We start from the raw sequence: 20,175 nt of genomic DNA, 5'->3' as shown, positions 1-20,175 counted from the left end.
AACAAGTAGTTCAATAAAAAGTGGGATCAAGACTGAACTTGTCCAGAAACATCAATACTGTTAATGACTTCTGTTAGTCAAAACTAATCTTTGTCCTAACTGAAACTGGGGAAAGGTAAACATCAGATTTAGAGAAAATATTGATCCTAAACCAAAGTTTAGCTTGCCATCACTCTGCAATGATGGTCTTGATAATAGTTGATTAAGCATTGCGTAAACATAACTCAGTCTGTTATGCCAAATCAGGGCTTGGTAAGGAATAAGCCAATAAAAAGTGGGTAAAAATCAAATAAAACATGTCTCAATGAGGATTTAGGTCTGAACCAATATTGTACTATTTTAAACAGTTTGTCAGTCACGTGTCACACAGGACCCAGTCCAACGAAAATTCTTCATCAGTCACACAAGTTTTTAATTGCGCAAAATTCAGCTATAAATAGCAATTTTCCAGCAGCAAAATTCCCTAATGGGGTAGGCTTCATTGTGCATGTCACGCACCTGCGGGGTGACGAAATGATCAAAATAGTACAGTATAAGCCCAATAAAAAGTCACTAAAAATGAAATCAAAATATTTATTGGGTGTTTGAGCTCTTTACATTTCAGGCAAAAGAAAAATGAGTTTAACAAAATTGGATAAGTACTTTTGGATATATATCAGCAGTCCCAATAAAAAGTGGATAAAAATCAAATAAAAACTTTCCTCTATACCAAATTGCTATCCTTTGAAAAATTGACATGGGGATTTGACAGCAGATTTATAGGGTGTTATCAGCCAAAACGGGCTAAGAACCCAGCCAGAATTGGATTTAGTCCCAAAGTAGATACGGTCAGAAGTATATGCCAAACTAGGGTTTGGCCAGGAATAAGCCAAATAAAAAGTGGGTAAAAATAAAATAAAAATCTTTGTCAACAGATGTATTCTTGGCAAGGAATAAGCATAATAAAAAGTGGGTAAAATCAATGAGAAAGCAAGAAAATGCTTGGATCCGAGTTGGTCACATGACCTCATCGCAGGCAAAATAAAAAGTGCCTAAAACTAAATCAGACCTGATAGCCTATAAACTCAAGAGTGGTGTTGATGTAGCTCAATATTTAGGCTAGATTCTTAGATTGACTATGGTTTAGGTTGCAATAAAAAGTATATAAAAAGGCAATAAAATATTCTAATCCAGCTCCACAGCTTGATCAATGATTTGGCCTATTGTGAGAGTCAAGATGAAGATTTATCAATCTCCTAGCATTTTTTAAGAAAAATAGAAAGTGGGTAAAAATGAAATAAATTGCTTAGTCAGCGCGAATCATAATGGCTCAGTAGACAGATTTTGATGGTATCACAAGATAAAGTAGCTTATCCCATAACATGCATAAAAAGTTCAATTTGTTACTTGTGATATTCAAAAACAAATTATTGACAAGGAGAATCAAAAGGATGCCATAAAGAGGTTTATGAAACATGGTCAAGTACTCATCAGTGATGGAAAAATTTCCAAACCATTCTTAGAAAGGTCAAGGAAAAATGATGGAAGGACATTGCTGGTTACCCTTCCTATATGGAAGTTGAGCAAGATGTCCAAGAGTACGTCTAATATAAATAATGTTTTGTAGAAAGAATGGCAATGGAAATCAGTAGAAAATATTGCAGGCACCAGTTGACATTATGATGAAAGCATTCATATGCCAGGAGCAGTCACGTGACCAGCTGATAGGCTGGAAATGCTTTGAACCCGGAATTTCAGATGAAGATGAAGTTAAATTTTGTTGAATCAATCCAAAGCTGTGATAAACTGAAGTTTAATGACATTCCATGCATGACTCACACTCAAAACTCAAGTTAAAACTTCAAACCTGCGCTCCGCCGAGCGGTCACGTGACCTTATTGCATACTTCCGCCTGCGGCCAAAAATGGAAATTCACGATTGAATCACCGTTCTATAGCTAAATATGCTCCGATTGGGCTCAAATTTCAGGATGACGTGCTTACGTAAGCTCTCTGCTGACTCGTACTCTCACCTGAGGCGACAGAGGACCCAAAATATATGATTTCATCAGGTGTGTTGTTTCGCTGATTCCTGGGATTCTGAGCCGGGGCGCCGGCCGATCTCCTTGAAAACTGACACATATCACGTGGTATATGTCCTCTGCGGCTCCCCGCCCTCATATCCCCCTCAATTGTGGTAAGTTCGCCGTATCTGTGGGATACCTCTTCCGCGCTTCCTGCATGCTCAGCGGTAAGCTCAGGGGATTACGGCCTGTTCTAGGCCATATCTTACGGTACCATCATCCCGTCTGTCACTCGCGTCGAAGATGGGCGCTCCGCTTTACGGATGGTCCGTATTTTTCGTTTTCACCCCCAGACGATATTTTGCATTTCTTGAGTATTTCAGCGTGTTATCTACCGCTGCAACTTGCAGAAACTTCAACATGGGGCTTTACCATGAGTTTGAGTGCTGCACCACCCAGCACAATGACCCAGGATGGACACAAATACTCGGAAATTTCATTTCCAAGTGTTTATCGCGTATTCCGACAGTGGCGAATTCGCCCGGTCCAGCCTTGCGCGATCCGTGCTTCCGGTGGGAATCTTCCCACACGTCTCGGAGCCCGCTTGCGTGGCGCTCTGGGTATAAAACCCAGCCCAAATCCGCCATTCCCATCATTCCCCCTTCTTCCTCTTTTCCTCTCTTACTCACTTTTGCCTCTCATCTGTGTCCGCAACTGCACCCTTCTGACCACTTCCACTGTGCTCGTCGTCGCGACCGATGTCAAGCTCAACATTGCTGTTGGTGCCGCCCTGGTATGTCCCATCGTGATTGATGCATTCATCATGCTTACCCTATTCCAGGTGACCGCTACCTATTCGATCACGCTCTCCAAATAACCGGCATCCCCGACCTCGCCCGCCCAGCAACAACAACAATGCCCGTCCTCATCTCTCACCAACTCCCGTGTCGACCACCGCCTTGAGTCGGGCACCAACAACGGCGACCTCGCCGTCCGCGTCTTCGACAGTGTTATCCAAGAGTCTACAGCGAGTGAGTCGTCGCTCTCTTCTTGCAAGCTTAGACTTACTGCGCGGCAGTCGTGGTACCCGTTCTCCAAGTTTCTTGTCGTCGCTGTTCTCTCCGGAACCCGTGGCAGAAGCAGTCTGCAATAAAAGTGAGATTATGAGATCATTGCACTTCAAATGTCCCTCACCGTCAAGCAGATCGTGACAGCCGACGACCACGAGCTTTGCATGGCTTTAGAACCTGAGTAGATCGCGACAGACGACCACAAGCGGTTCTGTTGCTGCCTTCCTCGATGTCCTCAGCTTGGGTTGGCGGTGAGGTACAGGTTGGTCCGCGTCTTCAACGACGACCGCGTGATTACAGGAGTAGATCCCGCCCTCTGTCACACTGTGAGCTCGTTGTCCGTTCCTTCCCGCAGCCGTTGGCTTACCTCGTTGCAGTCGCAGTACTGCCGTTGGATCTCAAGGCAGCGACATCTGCAACAACGGTAAGCATTTAGTTATACCACTTTAACTACCACTTACATTGCAGAAGTTCGTGACGGACGACGACCACGACGCTTTCGCTCTGACCAGCGTTGTCGTTGCCATTGGACAACCCCGTCTTCAGCAACAACGACAAATCCTGCACATAGCGCAAAGAACGGCGAGAACGATGTCAAACCACTCACCGGCGCTGTCTGGGACGACCGTCCGAGGTCACGGTTTTTCCGCCGATGGACCGCTCGGTGTTGGCGGGGCAGCAACGAGCAGCAGGTTGCCGACTAGGTATGCCTTGTTGATGTCTTGACCGCCAGGTCTTGCTTGCCGTAACAACGGTGAGCCTTACGTTCTGCGACTTCAAATAAGTACCACTTACAGTTGAGCAGCCCGCGCAGAACGACGACCAAGACCCTCTCCTGTTCGCTATCGGCCGTTTCGCGCTAGTTTCGCAACAACGACAACACTCTGGAAATCATTCCGGTCTGCGCAAAGCACGGCCACAACCCTCCCAAAACAACTTGCCAGCGCTGTCTCGGACAGCCGCGCTAGGTCAACGTTGTTCCGCTCTTCAAGTTCGTCATGGGTCCGCTCGGTACGATGAGCAGGTCGGTCTCGTTGCTGTCTTGACCGCAAACTCTTGCTTATCATGCCTCCTTCAGCGACTTGGACGACGAGGGCGGAGTTGTTGCCAAGTTGGGCCGGGGCGGAGACAGTGTTGTTGCGGGGAGTATTGGGCTTATGGCTGTAAAGCTCAGCGTTGGCGGGGCCGCGCTCGCTGCTCCGAGCGCGAGACTGTTGGCGGCGATCGTGGTTCTTGCCAATGAACTCGTTCTGGAGCGCATTGGGCAACGAGGACCGCGAGAATCGGCCCCAAGACCGCCGTTTGGCGGGTAGTTGGCAAGGCGGGGTCTGCGCGCCGAGTTTTGCGCCTTCTGGGCATTGACAACGTCGTCCGCGGGCGGTTTCTGGCTTGAGAGAAGCAGGGGAGGGGCAGCGGCTGTCCCGCCTCCAGTTCTTGCTAATGAAGTCGTTGGGCAGCGAGAATCGTTGCCAAGGCCGCCGTTTGGCCGGCGGGGTCTGCGCGCCGAGTTTTCGCGTTCTGGCGGCTCGCGAGCGGAGGTAGAAGCTTGGGGAAAGCAGGGGAGCGGCTGTCGCTGTCCCGCCCCCCAGCTTTCGCAATGAGGTCGTTCTGGAGCAAATTGGGCAGCGAGGGCCGCAGGAATCGTCGCCAAGACCGCCGTTTGGCGGGTAGTTGGCAAGAACGGGTCTGTGCGCCCAGTTTTTGTCTTCTGGTCGTCCATGTCGTCGTTGGCGGGCGGTTACTAGCGCAAGAGCAGCAGGAGACGCTGTCAATGAGAAGGGTTGGCGATTTGAGCGGCAGAAGTAGGCGAGAGGTCTCAGTACTTAGATTTTCGAGTTTCGGCCCGTTCAAAGGCCAGTGCGGCCGGAATTGATCCAGTATAGGTTGCTGTAGTGTCTCCTCGTTAAATCTTAGCCGGCCTGTCGTCGTAGTCGGTCGTTTCTTCTAATTATTGCCATTTTGCCATGGCCGTCGGGAGAGAAGGTTGTCGGCGATCACGTGCAGCCGGCGGACTTGCTGTCAACAACAACAGCGCTTGGCTTGCGCGCAATGGGCGGAAACAATCTCAGGTGCGTGCTGCGTTCATCTTTCTCTGTTCTATCTCTCACATAACAAACATCCCATCCCTCCGACTCACGCCCCACACTCGCCTTCAACGCCATGGCTTTCGCGTTGCTGCCCAAACCCGAGCCACGTTCCAGCGACGGTCTTTACATATGGATGTCTGCCGAGCTCGATTGCGGGAGGAGTACGGATGCAGGGGAGATGGAAGCTGTTTGGTTTGGACTTTTCATCTGGTAAGTGCTCGTTTATCGAGTGCGCGGGGCTGTTGAGACGGGTTTTTGAAGGAAACCGGATGCGGCTCGGATTCAAGACAACGAGGAAGTTATTGGAGGACGGAATGAACCGCACGTCGACCGAGATAAGTCTATGCAAAAGGGGAATATTGGCGCTATAGACACGCGTTTTCGTGCCGGTCAAGCTACCATGGTGATAGTATACTAGAATATGCGACATAATGCAAGTCAGGAAAGTTATAAGTGAGGAATGTAAACACTCCAATTGACATCCGCAAAAGCAGACGAAGGAAGAGACCGTAGGGTGGTCAATGGCAGCACCAAGAGGATACCCCTTGAAATCGAGTAAAGGCCGCCGATGACAGCCAAGGTCGGATATTTGATTCGTTGAGGAGGCAAGTCCAGCGCACCGATGATCATCATCAGGACGCAAAAAAGGACAGGCAGGATGACGAGCGCGAGCGTCGAGCTGCGCCACAACCACCTCTCGACGACAGAGGGAAACGGCGCGCCCCATGCCGCAAAGTGGATCCCGCCAAAAAGCGTGCCGCAGGCGAATTGGCCGAAAATAGTAATAGTAGACTCTGACCAGCCGGGGAGAGTGTTGTAATCAGTGTAGGTAGTGCACCAGAAAGTCGGGACAGATGTCGCCGACAAAGGATCATACTCCGCCTGGCTGTATGAGTTGGCGAACAAAAAAGCAAATCGCTTCACCCGCGTCATATGGCCAGGATAGGGGCGACTTCCAACATGATTAGGAGGAGTTGTGTGGACAGAAAGCGTGATGGGGCTCCGCACATCGAGAGGCTTTCTGAGCCACAAGAGCCAGGTCATTGCGTTGATTGTTGCAAATGCGAGGGTCACGACTTCGAGCTCGGTAAGGGGAAGATGTTGCGCTCGCCGAGCGATGCATTGCGTGATAAACCAGAGTCCTTGACAAAGTGCGATTCCTTTCGAGAAGAAATCGCCTTTGCTCTTGTCTTGAATGTCCAACTTGGGAACTCTATGGATTTCCTTAATGACATCCTGGATTTTGAGCTGCTGTTGCGTGACGATTGGATGGCCGTCAGCATCCACAAAGCCGCCCATGACGATGAAAAACGCGTGTGTCAGCGATACGCCATGTTCTGCAGTCGATTAGCAACTGGAGTACAAGACAGAAAAGTTATATACGGTGAGACAGGAAATGAGCCATCTGCAGCTGTCGTCCCGCAAAACCCAGAATGAGTTCGGGCGCAATGAGAGCCACACTCATGAGCTTCAGTCGCTGGAAGAATTGCCGATTGCTGTCGACCAGCCACCACCTCAGGTACCGCAAGCCATTCCCTTTCGGTGGCCCAGGGCATGGAGGAGGCACGTTCGGGTGCACAGAGACCCAAATGCACAAGGAGAGCGTAACAAGGCAGCCCCAGACGATGTCGAATAGGCGCCGACAGTTGTTTATGTCGTTGCATTCGCTGTGGTTAGAGCGAGCGTAGGTCGAGGTGACGGCGAGAAGGAACAGCATTTGCCATGTCTGGAGAAGTACTAATGCTGTCTGCGTGAGAGTCGGGGCAGTACCAGTTATCGGAGAGAGATTTTGTGACGCGACCACTCTCCTTTCCTCTCATGTCAATTCTCATCCGACCACCAGGCTCGCAGACGCAATCAATCTGCTGGCGGAATGCTTGGCCCTCCGTATAATATCTGTGTGCAACCCTTTCTTTCCGACGCGGAGCCGCCTCAGTCCAACACTTCTTCAATGGAGAATATGACAATTTCCCCTCTAAACGTCAACTCTGGTCAACCTACGGTCACCGACACGCTCACAAGCGGGGTGGACTGGCGCGTCTCTGAGGAAGCAAATAATCAACGGAAGTGGGGGCTCCATATAAGTGCGTGATTCGTGGCTTGCATTGGTCCTCCTGCTTACCCTTGGATCAAAGCGTCGGCCCATCGTCAATCGAGTGGAATTCCGCATATCGCGAGCAGGAAACTACACACGAGACACAGCAATGCGATGACAGAACGGTCAGGTTGCGGAGTAGCCAACGAACAGAATGGGTGGCTGGAAAGTGGGAGCGGGAGAAGTGGAAGACTGCGTTGCTTATGCTGGTACCCGTCTCGCAACGCCGTCACCTGTTCGAAACCTACCCACACTTCTCGACTGACCTCACAAATTTGACGATCACATTTTCGAATGCTACTCTCTGGTCGTCCCACAACGTGATATCCAGGAACTCTTCCCGTTCGTCTGCTTCCTCAACCAGACCATGCGCTAATTGACGCCGTCCGCAGATTCATCAACTCCGCGCGAGCTCTACAACTGCCATAAGCTGTTTCTGCTGTCGATAGCAGTGGTTCAGCTTATCAAACTTTGCGAGTTTTGGTAACTTGTTAAGTAGGACATATGTACATGCAACTTGATTGGTCGTACTATAAGTGAGGTATATAAACACTCCAATTAACATCAGCGAACGCGGCGAGGGGGAGGGAACGCAGAGTGGACAACGGCAAAACCAAGAGGATGCATCGTGCCATCGAGTAGAAAATAACGATAACCAAGGCTGGGGATTTACCTTGGGCAGAGGGGAGTATAGTGATGCCGATAACCAAGAGCAAGAATAGGATGGGTAGGGCAACGAGTACCAGCGTTCCGATGCGCCACAGCCACATCTCGACGACAGAGGGAAACGGCGCCCCCCACGCGGCAAAGTGAATAGCACCAAAGATAGCGCCACAAAAAAATTGGCCACCGAGAGTTATGAACGATGACAGGACGGGGAGCTCGTCACGGTCGTTGTATGCCGTACACCAGAATGTCGGCACAAACTGGCTGGAGAATGGGTCGTATTCATCCTGTTGGTATGTGTTTACCAGCAGGAAACCAAACCGCTCGAGACCGCTCAGGTCGGCGGGATATGGGTCGCTAAGGACATGATTTGAAGGGGTGGTATGAGCTGAAAGTTTGATTGGGTTTCGCACATCCAAAGGCTTTCTAAGCCAGAGCAGCCAGGTCATTGCGTTAATGGCTGTGAACGCAAGTGTCGCGACCTCCAGCTCGGTAAGGGGAAGACTCTGGGCTCGCCGAGCGATGCATTGTGCGATAAACCAAAGCCCTTGGCAAAGCGCGATTGCTTTCGAGAAGAGATCGCCTTTACTCTTGTCTTCGATGTCGGACTTGTCAACCGCACATATTTGCCCGACAACGCTATCGACTCGCAGTTGCTTTTGTGTGACGATTGGATGGCCGTCAGCATCCACGAAGCCGCCCATTACGATGAAGAATCCGTGTGTTAGAGAGACACCGTGATCTTCGGCTTAATTAGCAACTGGTACAAGACACTTGAGAGCAGAAAGCACCTTGGGACAAGTAATGCGCCATCTGGAACTGTCTTGCTGCGAACCCCAGAATCATCTCAGGAGCAATTAGCGCCACCGTCATCAGCTTCAGTCGCTGCAAGAATGGTCGGTTGCTCCCAATCAGCCACCAGTGCCAGAAGCCCAAGCCAATCCCTTTCGGGGCCTCAGGACATGGGGGAGGTATGTTGGGGTGCACCGAGACCCAGATGCACAAGAAGATGGTGACAAGACAGCCCCAGACGATGTCGAATAGACGCCGACAATCGTTTATGTCGTTGCATTGGTTTTGGGCGGAACGAGAGTGCAAAGAGGTGAGAGCGAGAAGAAACAGCATTTGCCATGTCTAAGTATCTCACCGCGAACCAATCGCGAATGCTGTAGTCGCCACTGGCGTCGATGGCCGTACTAGAGACTGACATGTGAGATTGACATGCGTGACAAACTTCTCCTTTGCCTCCCATGTCAGCTTTCAGCCACTTGATATTCTGCCAGCTCAAAACTGGTGGTTGAACCCTTAGAGCTTCCATACATCGTACGCGACTCTTTCTTCATGCACAACCCTCATGAGTCAGTTCTTATTTAGTGTCGGCGATGGTCACTGGCTTTCTCAATCAGAGTCAATCCACTGTCTACCGCCTCAATCTACCGCCCAACCAGAGTCATCATTGCAAGTGGAAATCACGTTGCTGAAGTCGCCTCATCGTGGCTTACGCTCTAGGCCCATTATCACCACGGTCTCTTGGGAAAGTCGTTTGCGATGGATTGAAGAGCAAAAGTGAGAGGCGTTTGGGGAATTGTGTCAGCCGGAACTACTGGGTAATATGCCCTGCAGACCGACGGAACACTTTGTCATGCTGGTGAGTGCACGAAACGAGTCCATTCATCCGCCGAATAATTCCTCGATAGGATATCGTTTTTTGACGAGAATCTACACCTGTACCAAAATCTACCTCACCACCTTGGAGTACTTATGTTGCTTGTCAATAGACCCCGTTTTCCTCGACATTGGCCCCCGCTTTCCCCTTCCATTTTGCATCCACTTGCATGTGTATTATTCGCCTTGAAAGCTCGTCATTCCCGCTTCGCTGCATCCATCTCCTGCGATCGGACAACTCGTAGAGCGATTGGATAACCACCTGAAGCTTAGAATGACTTGTACCTTGAGCAGTCATGGTACACCATTCTCAGTGGATGTACATACTGCTTTTCATCTCGCGCAAACCACGTTATGCCTCGACTATGCCTCCTGGCGTGTAATGTTCTCCCTACGGGCCGTATCTAAACAACTTACTGCCCACTAGAGAAACAGTGACTTGGAATTGCCGATGACAAGGGGTACAATTTAGCTTCGTCAGAGTCACTTGATCGTAGTGAGTGTGAGTTTTGGCCCTTCAAATCTAACCCCCACCCTATGTCCCTTATGTGCGCTCTCTTCCGATCCATGAGAACTCGCAGCTCAGCGGGGCGAATGGTTCTGTGTTCTCCGAGGGAGCGTTTCTGGGTCTGATTCGGCGTATACAACACCCTCCATCGACTCCTGACTCCAAATGATAGCTTAGATACTTATAACCGTCCTAGATCCGACTTTCAGTGCATCTAATCTTCAACTCTGTCCCGCTCAGACGGAATCTTGCGTTGTTCTCTTGGTGACGGCTGAAACACCGACGTCAATCACCGTTCCCGATTGAAGTGGACGGCCTTGCCGCGGGCCGGGGGTAAAGGCGGGACCATGGGTCAGCTTGGCCTCTTGCAAGCTTCGGGGATAGTAGTTGGGCAATCTACCCCGCCAGCCAGGTCCAGGAACTGAGATGCAGCCAAATTTACATGTGCGACGTGGTGATGAGCTGATTGCAGCCGAGAACGACGTCGACATGATCAATAACCCACGCGCTAATCTGAGGCTCATATATAGTCGTGGGCAGTGCCTCGCGAACTCTGCCCCGGACCCCCGACCAGAAAAGCGCGAGGGGGACAGCGTCCACCCCCCTTTCCCCCCGCGATCGTAGCGCCTTGCGCTCCAGATTCTGACGACCTCTTTTTATTATGGTGCGCTCGGTCCGCAAATAGTGTCATAAATACGCTCATCACTCTGGCCATAGACTTCTTCATCTTCTGTGCCACCTGCGTCGAGTGCATCGGCTGGAGGACCGTCTTTGAGCTCCCATCCGTGCGTTATTCGTTCAGCGCCTGGGCCACGTTTTGATTTTACTTTCTCATAGACCATCCTCATCCACACCGTCACCGACCCAGCCACCCCCCTCATCTTCCGCCCCACGCAGCTCTTCTCTCTCGCCATCTTCATCACATGCCTCCAGTATAAGCAGCTTGTCACCGTCTTCTTCCCGTGTCTCGTCAACAACGACACCATCTTCCCGCTCGCCTTCTCCTGCTCTAACCAGCGACACTTCGGTGGGTCATCTGAGTCTCTATGCTTGCACCTCTTTACCGTCTAACAGATTCCTGCCATTTCTTCCCCCACATCATCCTCGATCGAAGCGACCTCTTCCAACAACAACAATCGTGTCTTAATTGGCGCTGTAGTCGGCTCAGTCGGCGGGGTTATCCTTCTTGGCGCCCTTATCCTGTTATTTGTTCGCCGCCGTCGCCGAAAACGTGATGTCAGCCAATTCCTGATGCAAGAACGGTCTAATTACACCGACGAGGAGGAGGGCAAGACAGACTCGCCACGTGGCTGGCCCCGGCCCAGCACCAGCTCCCCGCTCGTGCCAGGCACACCAGGGACACCGAATTCGGCGGCAGGCTGGGCTGGCCAGCCAACGAGCGCCCTGGCGGCTAATTATAGCAGCAAGGCACCGCATTATACCGTGCGGGGACATTCGGCAACCAACTCGACAACAACTCCCAACATTGCTGGGTTTGGCGCAGACCAAGCTTGGCAGGAGGCGCGATACGCGCATGTCGACCCCGCTCCCCTCCCCGCCATTGGTGTCGTCCCCCCAACACCGAATCCTGGCTCGGAAACCACCAATGCCAACGCGAGCGCCAATCCGCGCAACTCGACTGCATCCACTGTCTCCTCCGTCTACTCTTCCGCCTCCAACCACCGTCAGAGCCAGCAGTCGGCCTATGGATATGCCTTCAGCGGGGAAAACGACGAGAGCTACTCCCACGCGCCGCCGGGTGTCCAGCCTAAATCCACCCACCCGCTCCAGCCCCCGGGCCGGTCGGATACGATGTCGACCGTTGAGGAACGGACAAGCCCTTCAGCGGATTGGACAAGACTACCGTTACCGTGATTACTTACTTTCTTTCACCACTTACACACGGACATTGCATCTTAACCTTCGTTCTTGTCTCATTCGCAACCAATGTGATCCATAGTAATATTAATTTGCGCTTTGCCTTCTACTCTCAACAAGACACTTGATTGCAATAGTCCTTGCCGGGCCAGGCCCTTACACATCGCTGAAGAAACCAATGCCAATCTTAATATCGCGGTCGGCTTCATAGCTATCCATAATAGTTGGGATAATGACAGAAAACAAGGACAAAAAATGTCCTCACCGAGTAATGGTCCAACTGGGTAACATTGGTCCACCTTTACTCATCCGCCTCAAAGCGTCTATTCCTCCCTCGATAAACTCCCTATCAAGCGTGTCGCGTCCCGTTCCGTATCCAGCACTACCGCTGCTGTTGCAATCAGAGCTGTCCAAAGTGCCAGAACGCTCGACGGTGGTGCCACGCGCGGTATAGGGAGGAGGAGCCGGTGGTAGGATTGGGGAGGCGGGAGTTGCACTAACTCGTTCAAGAGCACGCTGAAGTGTTTTCAGGGCTTCTGGCATTTCAGCTCGTCCAACCTATAACTCTGTCTTAGCAAGACTACAACGACTGGGAGCAAGTGGACGAAAACAACGCGCCTGCAGGATGCGTAACATACCTCGGCTAGTTTAGGCCAGGGCATTTCGCAGCAACGCCTTAAGGTCCACCATATCGTGTACGGAGTCGAGGGCATTTTGGGAAATTTGGATGTCGCTCAAGGCACTATTCATAATCCAAGGTCAGCAGAAGGATGAATACAAGCCACGAATCACGCACTCTTCTTGAGCCCCACTTCCGTTGATTATTTGCTTCAATGCTTGCTCCGATATACATCAGGCCACCCCGCTTGTGAGCGTGTTGGTGAACGTAGGTCGGAGTTGCTATGTTCTCCGCTGAAGTGTTGGACTGAGCCCCGCATCGGGAAAAAATCTGGCACGTAATACAGCTCCGGAATGTGGAGGAGTCAAAGTTGCGAGATGCGGCGGTAAGAGTCGCCGCATATGCATATGGACCCTTGCACTATGTACTAGCTCCAATCAGCACAAAGCAAATGCTGAATGCAATAACACACCTTCCTATGTCGCCCAACCAGCTTCCGACGGATTAAATAGGCGCCATGGACCGGCATCATAGCTATTCCTTGGGAAGCCCCACTGGCATTTGTTGGCCAGTGCGAAGATAGAGGAATAGCCTTGTGGCGCTGTGAGTGTGCATTATGAGCAAGGCGGTGAGTGCCACTCAGTGGACATGGGGGCAGATGAGAGAAAAGTGTCACGGTGACACGCAATTTACTATGAGGGTTCGTTTGTACAAAAAATAATTTCCGCGCGCGCACATGATTTCCGCGCGCGCACAGAAATTTGGTCAAAATTTGGTAAGTTACACAAGTACATAACTCTATAATAAGACTGCCCAGTCCATTGCTGCCCGCTGGGAGGCAGCGCAAGAGGGAGGTAGGTGGGTGCCAGTGGTCTAGGATCGGGTGTAAGGTCGTGGTCGTCATGGCTCGTGGCCGTTAGGGCCCAAGCAAACGGCCCCCAGGGCCCAAGCGAACGGCCTCAGCTGCAGCTGCAGGCAGCGTCCGCCGTCGAGTGTGATGTGGCCGGAGGAGAAGGGCCGATGTGAAATAAAAATGTCACACCCCCCATTAAATATTGATAAATTTAAATGAGACTACAGATGAGGTTAGCGCTGAGCAGAAAAATATAGACATACTTACTCAGTACTCTTGCCATCTTTGGAAGCCTAAATCAGTATACTTTCTTGTCTGAAGGTGGTCCTTTTGCTGAACGCACTTGAAAGTCGGATCAATTTGGCCCGGCCGATGACGTACCAGGAGGACTGTCCGACATAGCCGATGGCCGTGCACCGTCTATTAAAGCTTGGGGGCAAGCTTGGAAACCGCACTGAGACCGCATGCTATGGCCAAAGTAGAGCCCTTTCGACGAGTTAATGGTCAGTTTGGGCTGGTTTTCCAATTGTAGTGCAAAATGGGACAAAAGATGATGTGCGCGCGTGGAAATCATGTGCGCGCGCGCAAATTATTTTTTGTACAAACGAACCCTCATAATTTACACCTTATAGTTCCATCTCTCCTCCAACACATGAACTGTATTCCTGTCTGCGGCGCGTCTACAGCGCCTACCAGTAAATTACGAGTCCAACACAGCCCAAGATGCTGTTTCCTCTTGCACTCGGTGCAAACGACCCGCGCGGCTCTGCAAATGAGTGCAAAGACATCGACAACTGCCGCCGTCTTTTCGACATTGTCTGGGGCAGTCTTGCTACGATATTCCTCTGCATCTGGGTGTCCGTTCACCCAAACCTGCCTCCCCCACGGCCTAAACAACCAGCAACCGGCGCTGGGATCTGGCATTTGGCGAAATGGCGGCTGATTGAGAGCAATGCACCGCTTCTCCACAGAGTCAAGCTTATGGTCACGGCCCTTATTGCGCCTGAAATCATCGTTGGCTTTGCGGGAAGACAGCTCTTGATGGCGCAGTTTTTCTCCCAACGTACGAAACCAGTTTGGTGTGTGATTGATACATAACCGTTCACAGAGCACAATTTGCCTCTGATTCACGGATTTTTCATTGTCATGGGCGGCTTCGTGGACGCTGACGGCCATCCAATTGTGACGAACTATCAACTCGCCACTGAAAATGTGCTGCAAGAAATACGAGCAATTGACGAATCTGATCTGGCGGAGAGAAGCAAGGGAGATGTCTTCTCTAAAGGAATTGCGCTTCTTCAGGGCATCTGGTTCATCGCGACATGCCTTGCACGAAGGGCTCAAAAGCTGCCTCTCACGGAGCTCGAAGTTGCCACACTTGCATTTGCGACACTCAACGCCTTGACGTGGCTGCTCTGGCTCGGGAAGCCTCTTGATGTTAGGAATCCAATCAAGCTCTCGGTGCAGACAACACCGTCAGATTATCTTGTCGGTCTACGATACCCCGCCGGTCTGACATGGCTCGAACGATCGAACCGCGTGGTGACCAATCTTTACAACGATAACGAATACGACGCGCTATCAAACTCGGCTGTCCCAACATTCTGGTGTGCAATTTCCTCGGACTATGAGCGGCTGCCGAACTCGCTGGCCTACACAGGCTACCTTGCCCAGTACCTCTGTGGGACCTTGTTCGGTGCCATTCACTGTGCGGCATGGGCGTCATTATTTCCCTCTGTCATCGAGATGTGGCTATGGAGAGTCTCGGCACTGGTGATAACTCTCCTGCCCATTGTCTTCGTGCTCTTGGCACAAGCAGTGGACCACATCAACCAGCAGGCTGGTACTGATGTTAGCATTATCCTCGCCTATATCGCAATTGTCACAACATATTCTCTTGCCCGGGCGGTCCTGCTCGTTTTACCGCTTTTGACCCTGCGCTCTCTCCCGGCTGCAGTATTCATGGATGTCAACTGGAGTGTCTATATCCCTCATTTGTGAGCACACTGACCACAATTGAGTTAAACAAAGTACCACTAGTATCTAAGTATCTGCTTCAAATATATCATGTAAATGGTTGGAGACTACTGCATCTCCTGTGACTTGCACATCTTACTCGGAGTCGAAGTTGCCTTTCTCCAGTCCCAATAAGTAGCGGTTCGGTAACAGTCTCATTGCCGGGTCACGTGCGCGCGCAGATCATTTGTCTCTTCTTAGCTTCCTTCTTTGTCGCCACTCCCATTCTCCACGAACTGGCCTCCTTTGTGCAGCTGCCTTGCAGGCTCTTTGGCTGCATAAGGTCTTTGTTGCCCCGGTATCATGTGAAACGCGTCTTTCAGCTGTGTTTCTGAGAGCAACAAACAATTCATATTTGAAGCATCGCGAACTTAGATGCTTTGCTTCTTCAGCTTCGTCCCCCATGGCCTCTCGTCAAGCGGCTTGTACATCGCTCCACACCACGGAGGATGTCAAGAAAAGGATTCAAAGCACCAAAGATGCTCGATTTGGTACACCACCAAAGTGTCCACAGCTGTCAATCAGCTGGACATTCCAGCTGGTTTCCACATAACTCAACATCTGGGTCCAGGTGGTTTCCAGCTGAATTCCAGCAGTTCTCCTCAGCTGGAAATTCCAGCTGGAATCCAGATGACATGATTGTCTACATCCTAGCCCTTCTCCCACATAATTTTTTATTATTATTACTACTTTGAAATCTGTAGAAGATTGACCAAATTTGCCATTTCTAGTAGTTCATAGATTTTTCAATCTATATGCCAACAAAAACATCAATACAGACAAGAAATAAATCAATCCCAAACACAATACCCATAAAACATGATATTCTTTAGGGCCGGCATCCAGCACTGAACTTGCGCTGACCGCTCAATAACTGAACACTTCTTGTGATCAACGATCGAGCGCCCAACGCCATGGGATTTGATCCGGTTTCTAATTCAGGCAAGGAAAATTTTCACGGTCGTCACACTCCTCCAGAGTGAGCGCCTCACACAGCCAGGGTGGAGTTCGGGTGCCCTGACCGAAGGCATGTGTCTCCCGCCTCTGCACGCCTCCCTGACCCATGCATCTGCTAAGTGCGGCCCAGGCCACCCAAGCGTGCCCCGTTCAAGATGCGCGGCAACGGCAACGACGAACGGCACTGCCCGCTCAACGGTTTGGCTCTCCTACAGTCGTCTATGATGCCGATTACTCCTTGCAGAGCTGTGCTGACCGCCTCTGCGCGCCTCCCTGACCTACGCGTCCGCCAAGTGCGGCCCAGGCCACCGATGCACAGCTACGAACGGCACGACCACGCTTGGCCGCCCAATGGTTTGGCACACCCGATACAGTGGTCTACGATGCTGACTACTCCCTTCAGCGCTGTGCTGAGCGGCTCTGGCGCCTGCCGAAGTTCTCAGCCAAATCTCCCCCAAACTCCACCATCCTACGCACCCCCTGGGCGCTACAAATACCATGCAAACGGCGACCGACCACTGACACGTTTCCATTTCTCCCTCGCTCACCCTTCCTTCCCATCCACACTGTCAGCCCGCCCGTGTCGTCCCTCCGCAACGCCAGCGCCAGCGTCCCCCCAGCGCGGGCCCGACTCCTCAAGCTCGGGTTCCGGCGCAGCACAACCCTGCTAATGTGCAATATCCAGCCCGCCAGCGCTGACCCTTGTTTGTTCGTTTGTTCACTGCCTGCAACCACCCACTCATCCCCCAACAGGCCCAGCTGTGGCACCGGCGTCACCTCCCCAAGTCCAGTAACCAAACCACCCCCTATGGCCAGCTGATCCCAACATGTTCCCGCCTGCCCTGCCGCCGCCTCAAGGCTCATCCTTCCGACTGGCCTCCGCCTACCCCGCGCCGATCTTATGGCTAGTGCCGATGGCTAGTGCCGCTGCAGCGTCGACTATGTTGGCCTCGCGCCTAACTTCGACGACGGGGATGCAGAGTGGAGGAAGCATTGCAAGCACTGTATGATGAGTGTGGTAGTATTAGAGCAGCCCTGTACATATGTACCCTTCAATAATATCTATTTTTTTGTTCATTTGCATTCAGCTAATAAAATTGGAACCATTGGGTGGCTTGTACCAAATATACCATATGGTGTTTCCCTGGATGTCCAGCTGGTTTCCAGACACTCTGGACCCAGAGTGGATCCATTTGCGACCAAACATGGTAACCATGTGGCGCCGATCCGGGAACCAGCTGGGCATCAGATGTATCCACCGGGAGTTTTCCAGCTATGACACAGCTGGAAACCCGTTGGCGGTGTACGTGTCCACTGTCAACGACTTTGCTGCATCCGTTCAGACATCATCCTGTGGCACTTTTAGATTGCGCATCCAACACAAGTAGTCTGGTCACCTACACTACCCCAATACTACAGCTAGTTAGCTGTTGCCAAGGGGGTCGTGGTAATGGCTAACTAGCCTTTAGCGAGCATGATCTTCAGCACCTGTCGTGCACCATCAGCTTCCTTCTAAGAAAGGTAAGGCGTGATGCACCTGGAGGTGAAGTCAAGACGCGCACGTCAGGGCCAAGCGTCAGTCGAGCGTCAGGTAAATTAAGCCGCGTCAGGATAATTGAGCCACGTCAGTATACACAACGCGTCGGTGATGAGGGATGAGTCACATCAGGGTGTGTGACGAATCTCGTTTTTCTCTTTCCATCGCATCACGATGCCCGCCTCAACCCTCCGCTCGCAGTCAAAGGCTCCGGCTGCCACTAAGGCCTCCGACTCCGATCCTCCAGCCCCCCCTCGCTACAATACAAGGGAAAGGGCAAAGGCTGTTGCGCAGACCGATGCAAAACCCAAGACTGCGTAAGCACTTGTCATCACTGGTGCGCCATTTCTAATCAACACTTAGAAAAAAACGCAAGGCTTCGTGCGTTGTATATCCCATCTGCTAAGTAACTTGGCTGACTTCAGTCGCAGGGCTACTGCCTCATCAAGTAGCAAACCCAAAAAACCTCGCGTCGCCAAAGCAACCAAGGCCGACGAAGAGGCTTCCCCGCCGGACGACAACAACAGTCCACTCAGCGAACTCAGTGACCTTCCAACCGACATTGTCGCGCCTTCCGTCGAAGGCCCAAACAACGACACGCCTGCTGACGACGCGCCTGCTGATGACGCGCCTGCTGACCACGCGCCTGCCGACGACGCGCCTCCTCACAACGCTGACGTCGCCGCACCTCCTGTCGAAAGCCCTCTCATCGTTGCACCTCCCGACGACGCGCCTCCCGTTGTCGAAAACCCCGCCGACGTGATATCGATGGATGTGGATGTGGACGGTGGGGTGGATTCCGTTGTCGAAAAAGCTGCCGCGGTGACTCCTGTGGATGCGGAAGCGGACGCACACACCATAAACATGGGCTTGGCTGGCACTATTGCCCCTTCCAGCCTGACCGTGAAGCCGTCGACGCTTTCTTCAACCACATCGCAAAGACCCGTTGTCCCCCAACACCATTCTGGCAATCCATCATGCCACTAACCCCGCCGACACTGATATCGGTGCAATCAACCCTGACACGAACCCTGACGCACACCCTGACGCGCGAACCCTGACGCGATTCCTGACGCGGGCCCTGATGCGATGGCTGACGTGACCTCCCGGCTTCATATGCCCATTCCCATCACTGGCGTAGCTCATCGCCCTCATCTCAACACCACGCTGGATGGCAAAAGCAGCGACTCTTCCTCTGTGCATGCTACCTCCGATTCGTCAGATGACGAAAGCAGCAACTCTGAGAGTGGTGGCTCTGGTTCGGAAGATGAAAAAAGCAGTCGCTCTGAGAGTGGCTCCTCCGGTTCGGAGTACAAGCCTCCCACCCCGCGGCAGAAGGAAGGAGACAGTGAGGAGGATGAGCACCAGGATGAGCAAGAGAACGGCCCGAACGAACACACCGCAGGGCTTCCACAAGGTCGTTCGCTCGACGTTGAGGGAGGCAGCCCATGGGAGAGTGGTGTGTGGAACTTTGCCTATCGTGTCTATGTCAATGCTCAGCAACAATACTGGCACCCTCAGCGTCGATGCTGGCTTGACTGGGCCCGTGGGGATGACAACCCGCTTTACAGTGACGATTATGTGCCATACTCTCAAGGAGACGAGGAGCTGCAAGCTCTACTCCCGCAAGGTCGTTCAATTGCAATCGAGGGCGGGCGGCCGTGGCTGCGAGCAACATGGGATGAGGAATCTTGGGTCTACGTCGACTCCAACAACACGTACTGGCATCCGCAACAGCGGGTCTGGCGGAATATCGACGACTGGGACTACGAGGACCTATATCCCAACGACTATGTGCCGTATGAAGAGTTTGAAGAATGGAAGGTCAAGGGACGCGACTACTGGTGCGTCAGTCTATCGCCGACACATCAGGGTGAACTCCCTGATGCGTCCCTTTATTATCCGCTGATTAATGGATCATAGGCCCAAGGGCAACGACGTAAATTTCGACAGTGAAGAAGATGAACCAGAGGTCAAAGAGGAGCCGACTAGAGGCGATTCGCTTCAGGACGCAAAAGCCAGACACAACGAGGCTGCAAAGCGGTACCGTCAAAACCATCCAGTCAAGACGAAAGCCGCCAACAGGGAATACTCACAGCGCGGCCGCAACATGGGTTACCTTGCAAATTCCTATGGCATTGCGACCTATATAGATGGGAAAAAAGTCGGGGCTGGACTTGTTCGGTCGCAGCTGCTGGCGGCGATCAAGGCAAAGGAGGGGC

General features: G+C 51.9%; 3 protein-coding genes across 3 annotated transcripts; 1 reads left to right on the top strand and 2 right to left on the bottom strand.

Moving 5' to 3' along the window:
- Positions 1 to 5,606: 5,606 nt before the first annotated feature.
- On the bottom strand, positions 5,607 to 6,876 carry MIND_01377000 (uncharacterized protein; the record flags this gene model as incomplete). The annotated part of the gene is made up of 2 exons (XM_037370189.1): positions 5,607 to 6,496; positions 6,543 to 6,876. 2 exons carry the CDS (start codon positions 6,874 to 6,876, stop codon positions 5,607 to 5,609), a joined length of 1,224 nt encoding a protein of 407 aa, XP_037213190.1.
- Positions 6,877 to 7,784: 908 nt separating this feature from the next.
- On the bottom strand, positions 7,785 to 9,045 carry MIND_01376900 (uncharacterized protein; the record flags this gene model as incomplete). Its single annotated transcript, XM_037370188.1, has 2 exons — positions 7,785 to 8,662; positions 8,712 to 9,045. The coding sequence occupies 2 exons, from the start codon at positions 9,043 to 9,045 to the stop codon at positions 7,785 to 7,787; spliced, it is 1,212 nt and encodes a 403-aa protein (XP_037213189.1).
- A 1,709-nt stretch (positions 9,046 to 10,754) lies between these two features.
- Positions 10,755 to 11,968, top strand: MIND_01376800 (uncharacterized protein; the record flags this gene model as incomplete). The annotated part of the gene is made up of 4 exons (XM_037370187.1): positions 10,755 to 10,757; positions 10,811 to 10,878; positions 10,931 to 11,120; positions 11,168 to 11,968. 4 exons carry the CDS (start codon positions 10,755 to 10,757, stop codon positions 11,966 to 11,968), a joined length of 1,062 nt encoding a protein of 353 aa, XP_037213188.1.
- Positions 11,969 to 20,175: the final 8,207 nt, after the last annotated feature.

Source organism: Mycena indigotica (genome assembly GCF_014461135.1).
Source record: "Mycena indigotica strain 171206Taipei chromosome Unknown Mind.scaff0017, whole genome shotgun sequence".
In the NCBI taxonomy this organism is placed as follows: domain Eukaryota; kingdom Fungi; phylum Basidiomycota; class Agaricomycetes; order Agaricales; family Mycenaceae; genus Mycena; species Mycena indigotica.
This window is presented reverse-complemented; position numbering and strand designations above follow the sequence as displayed.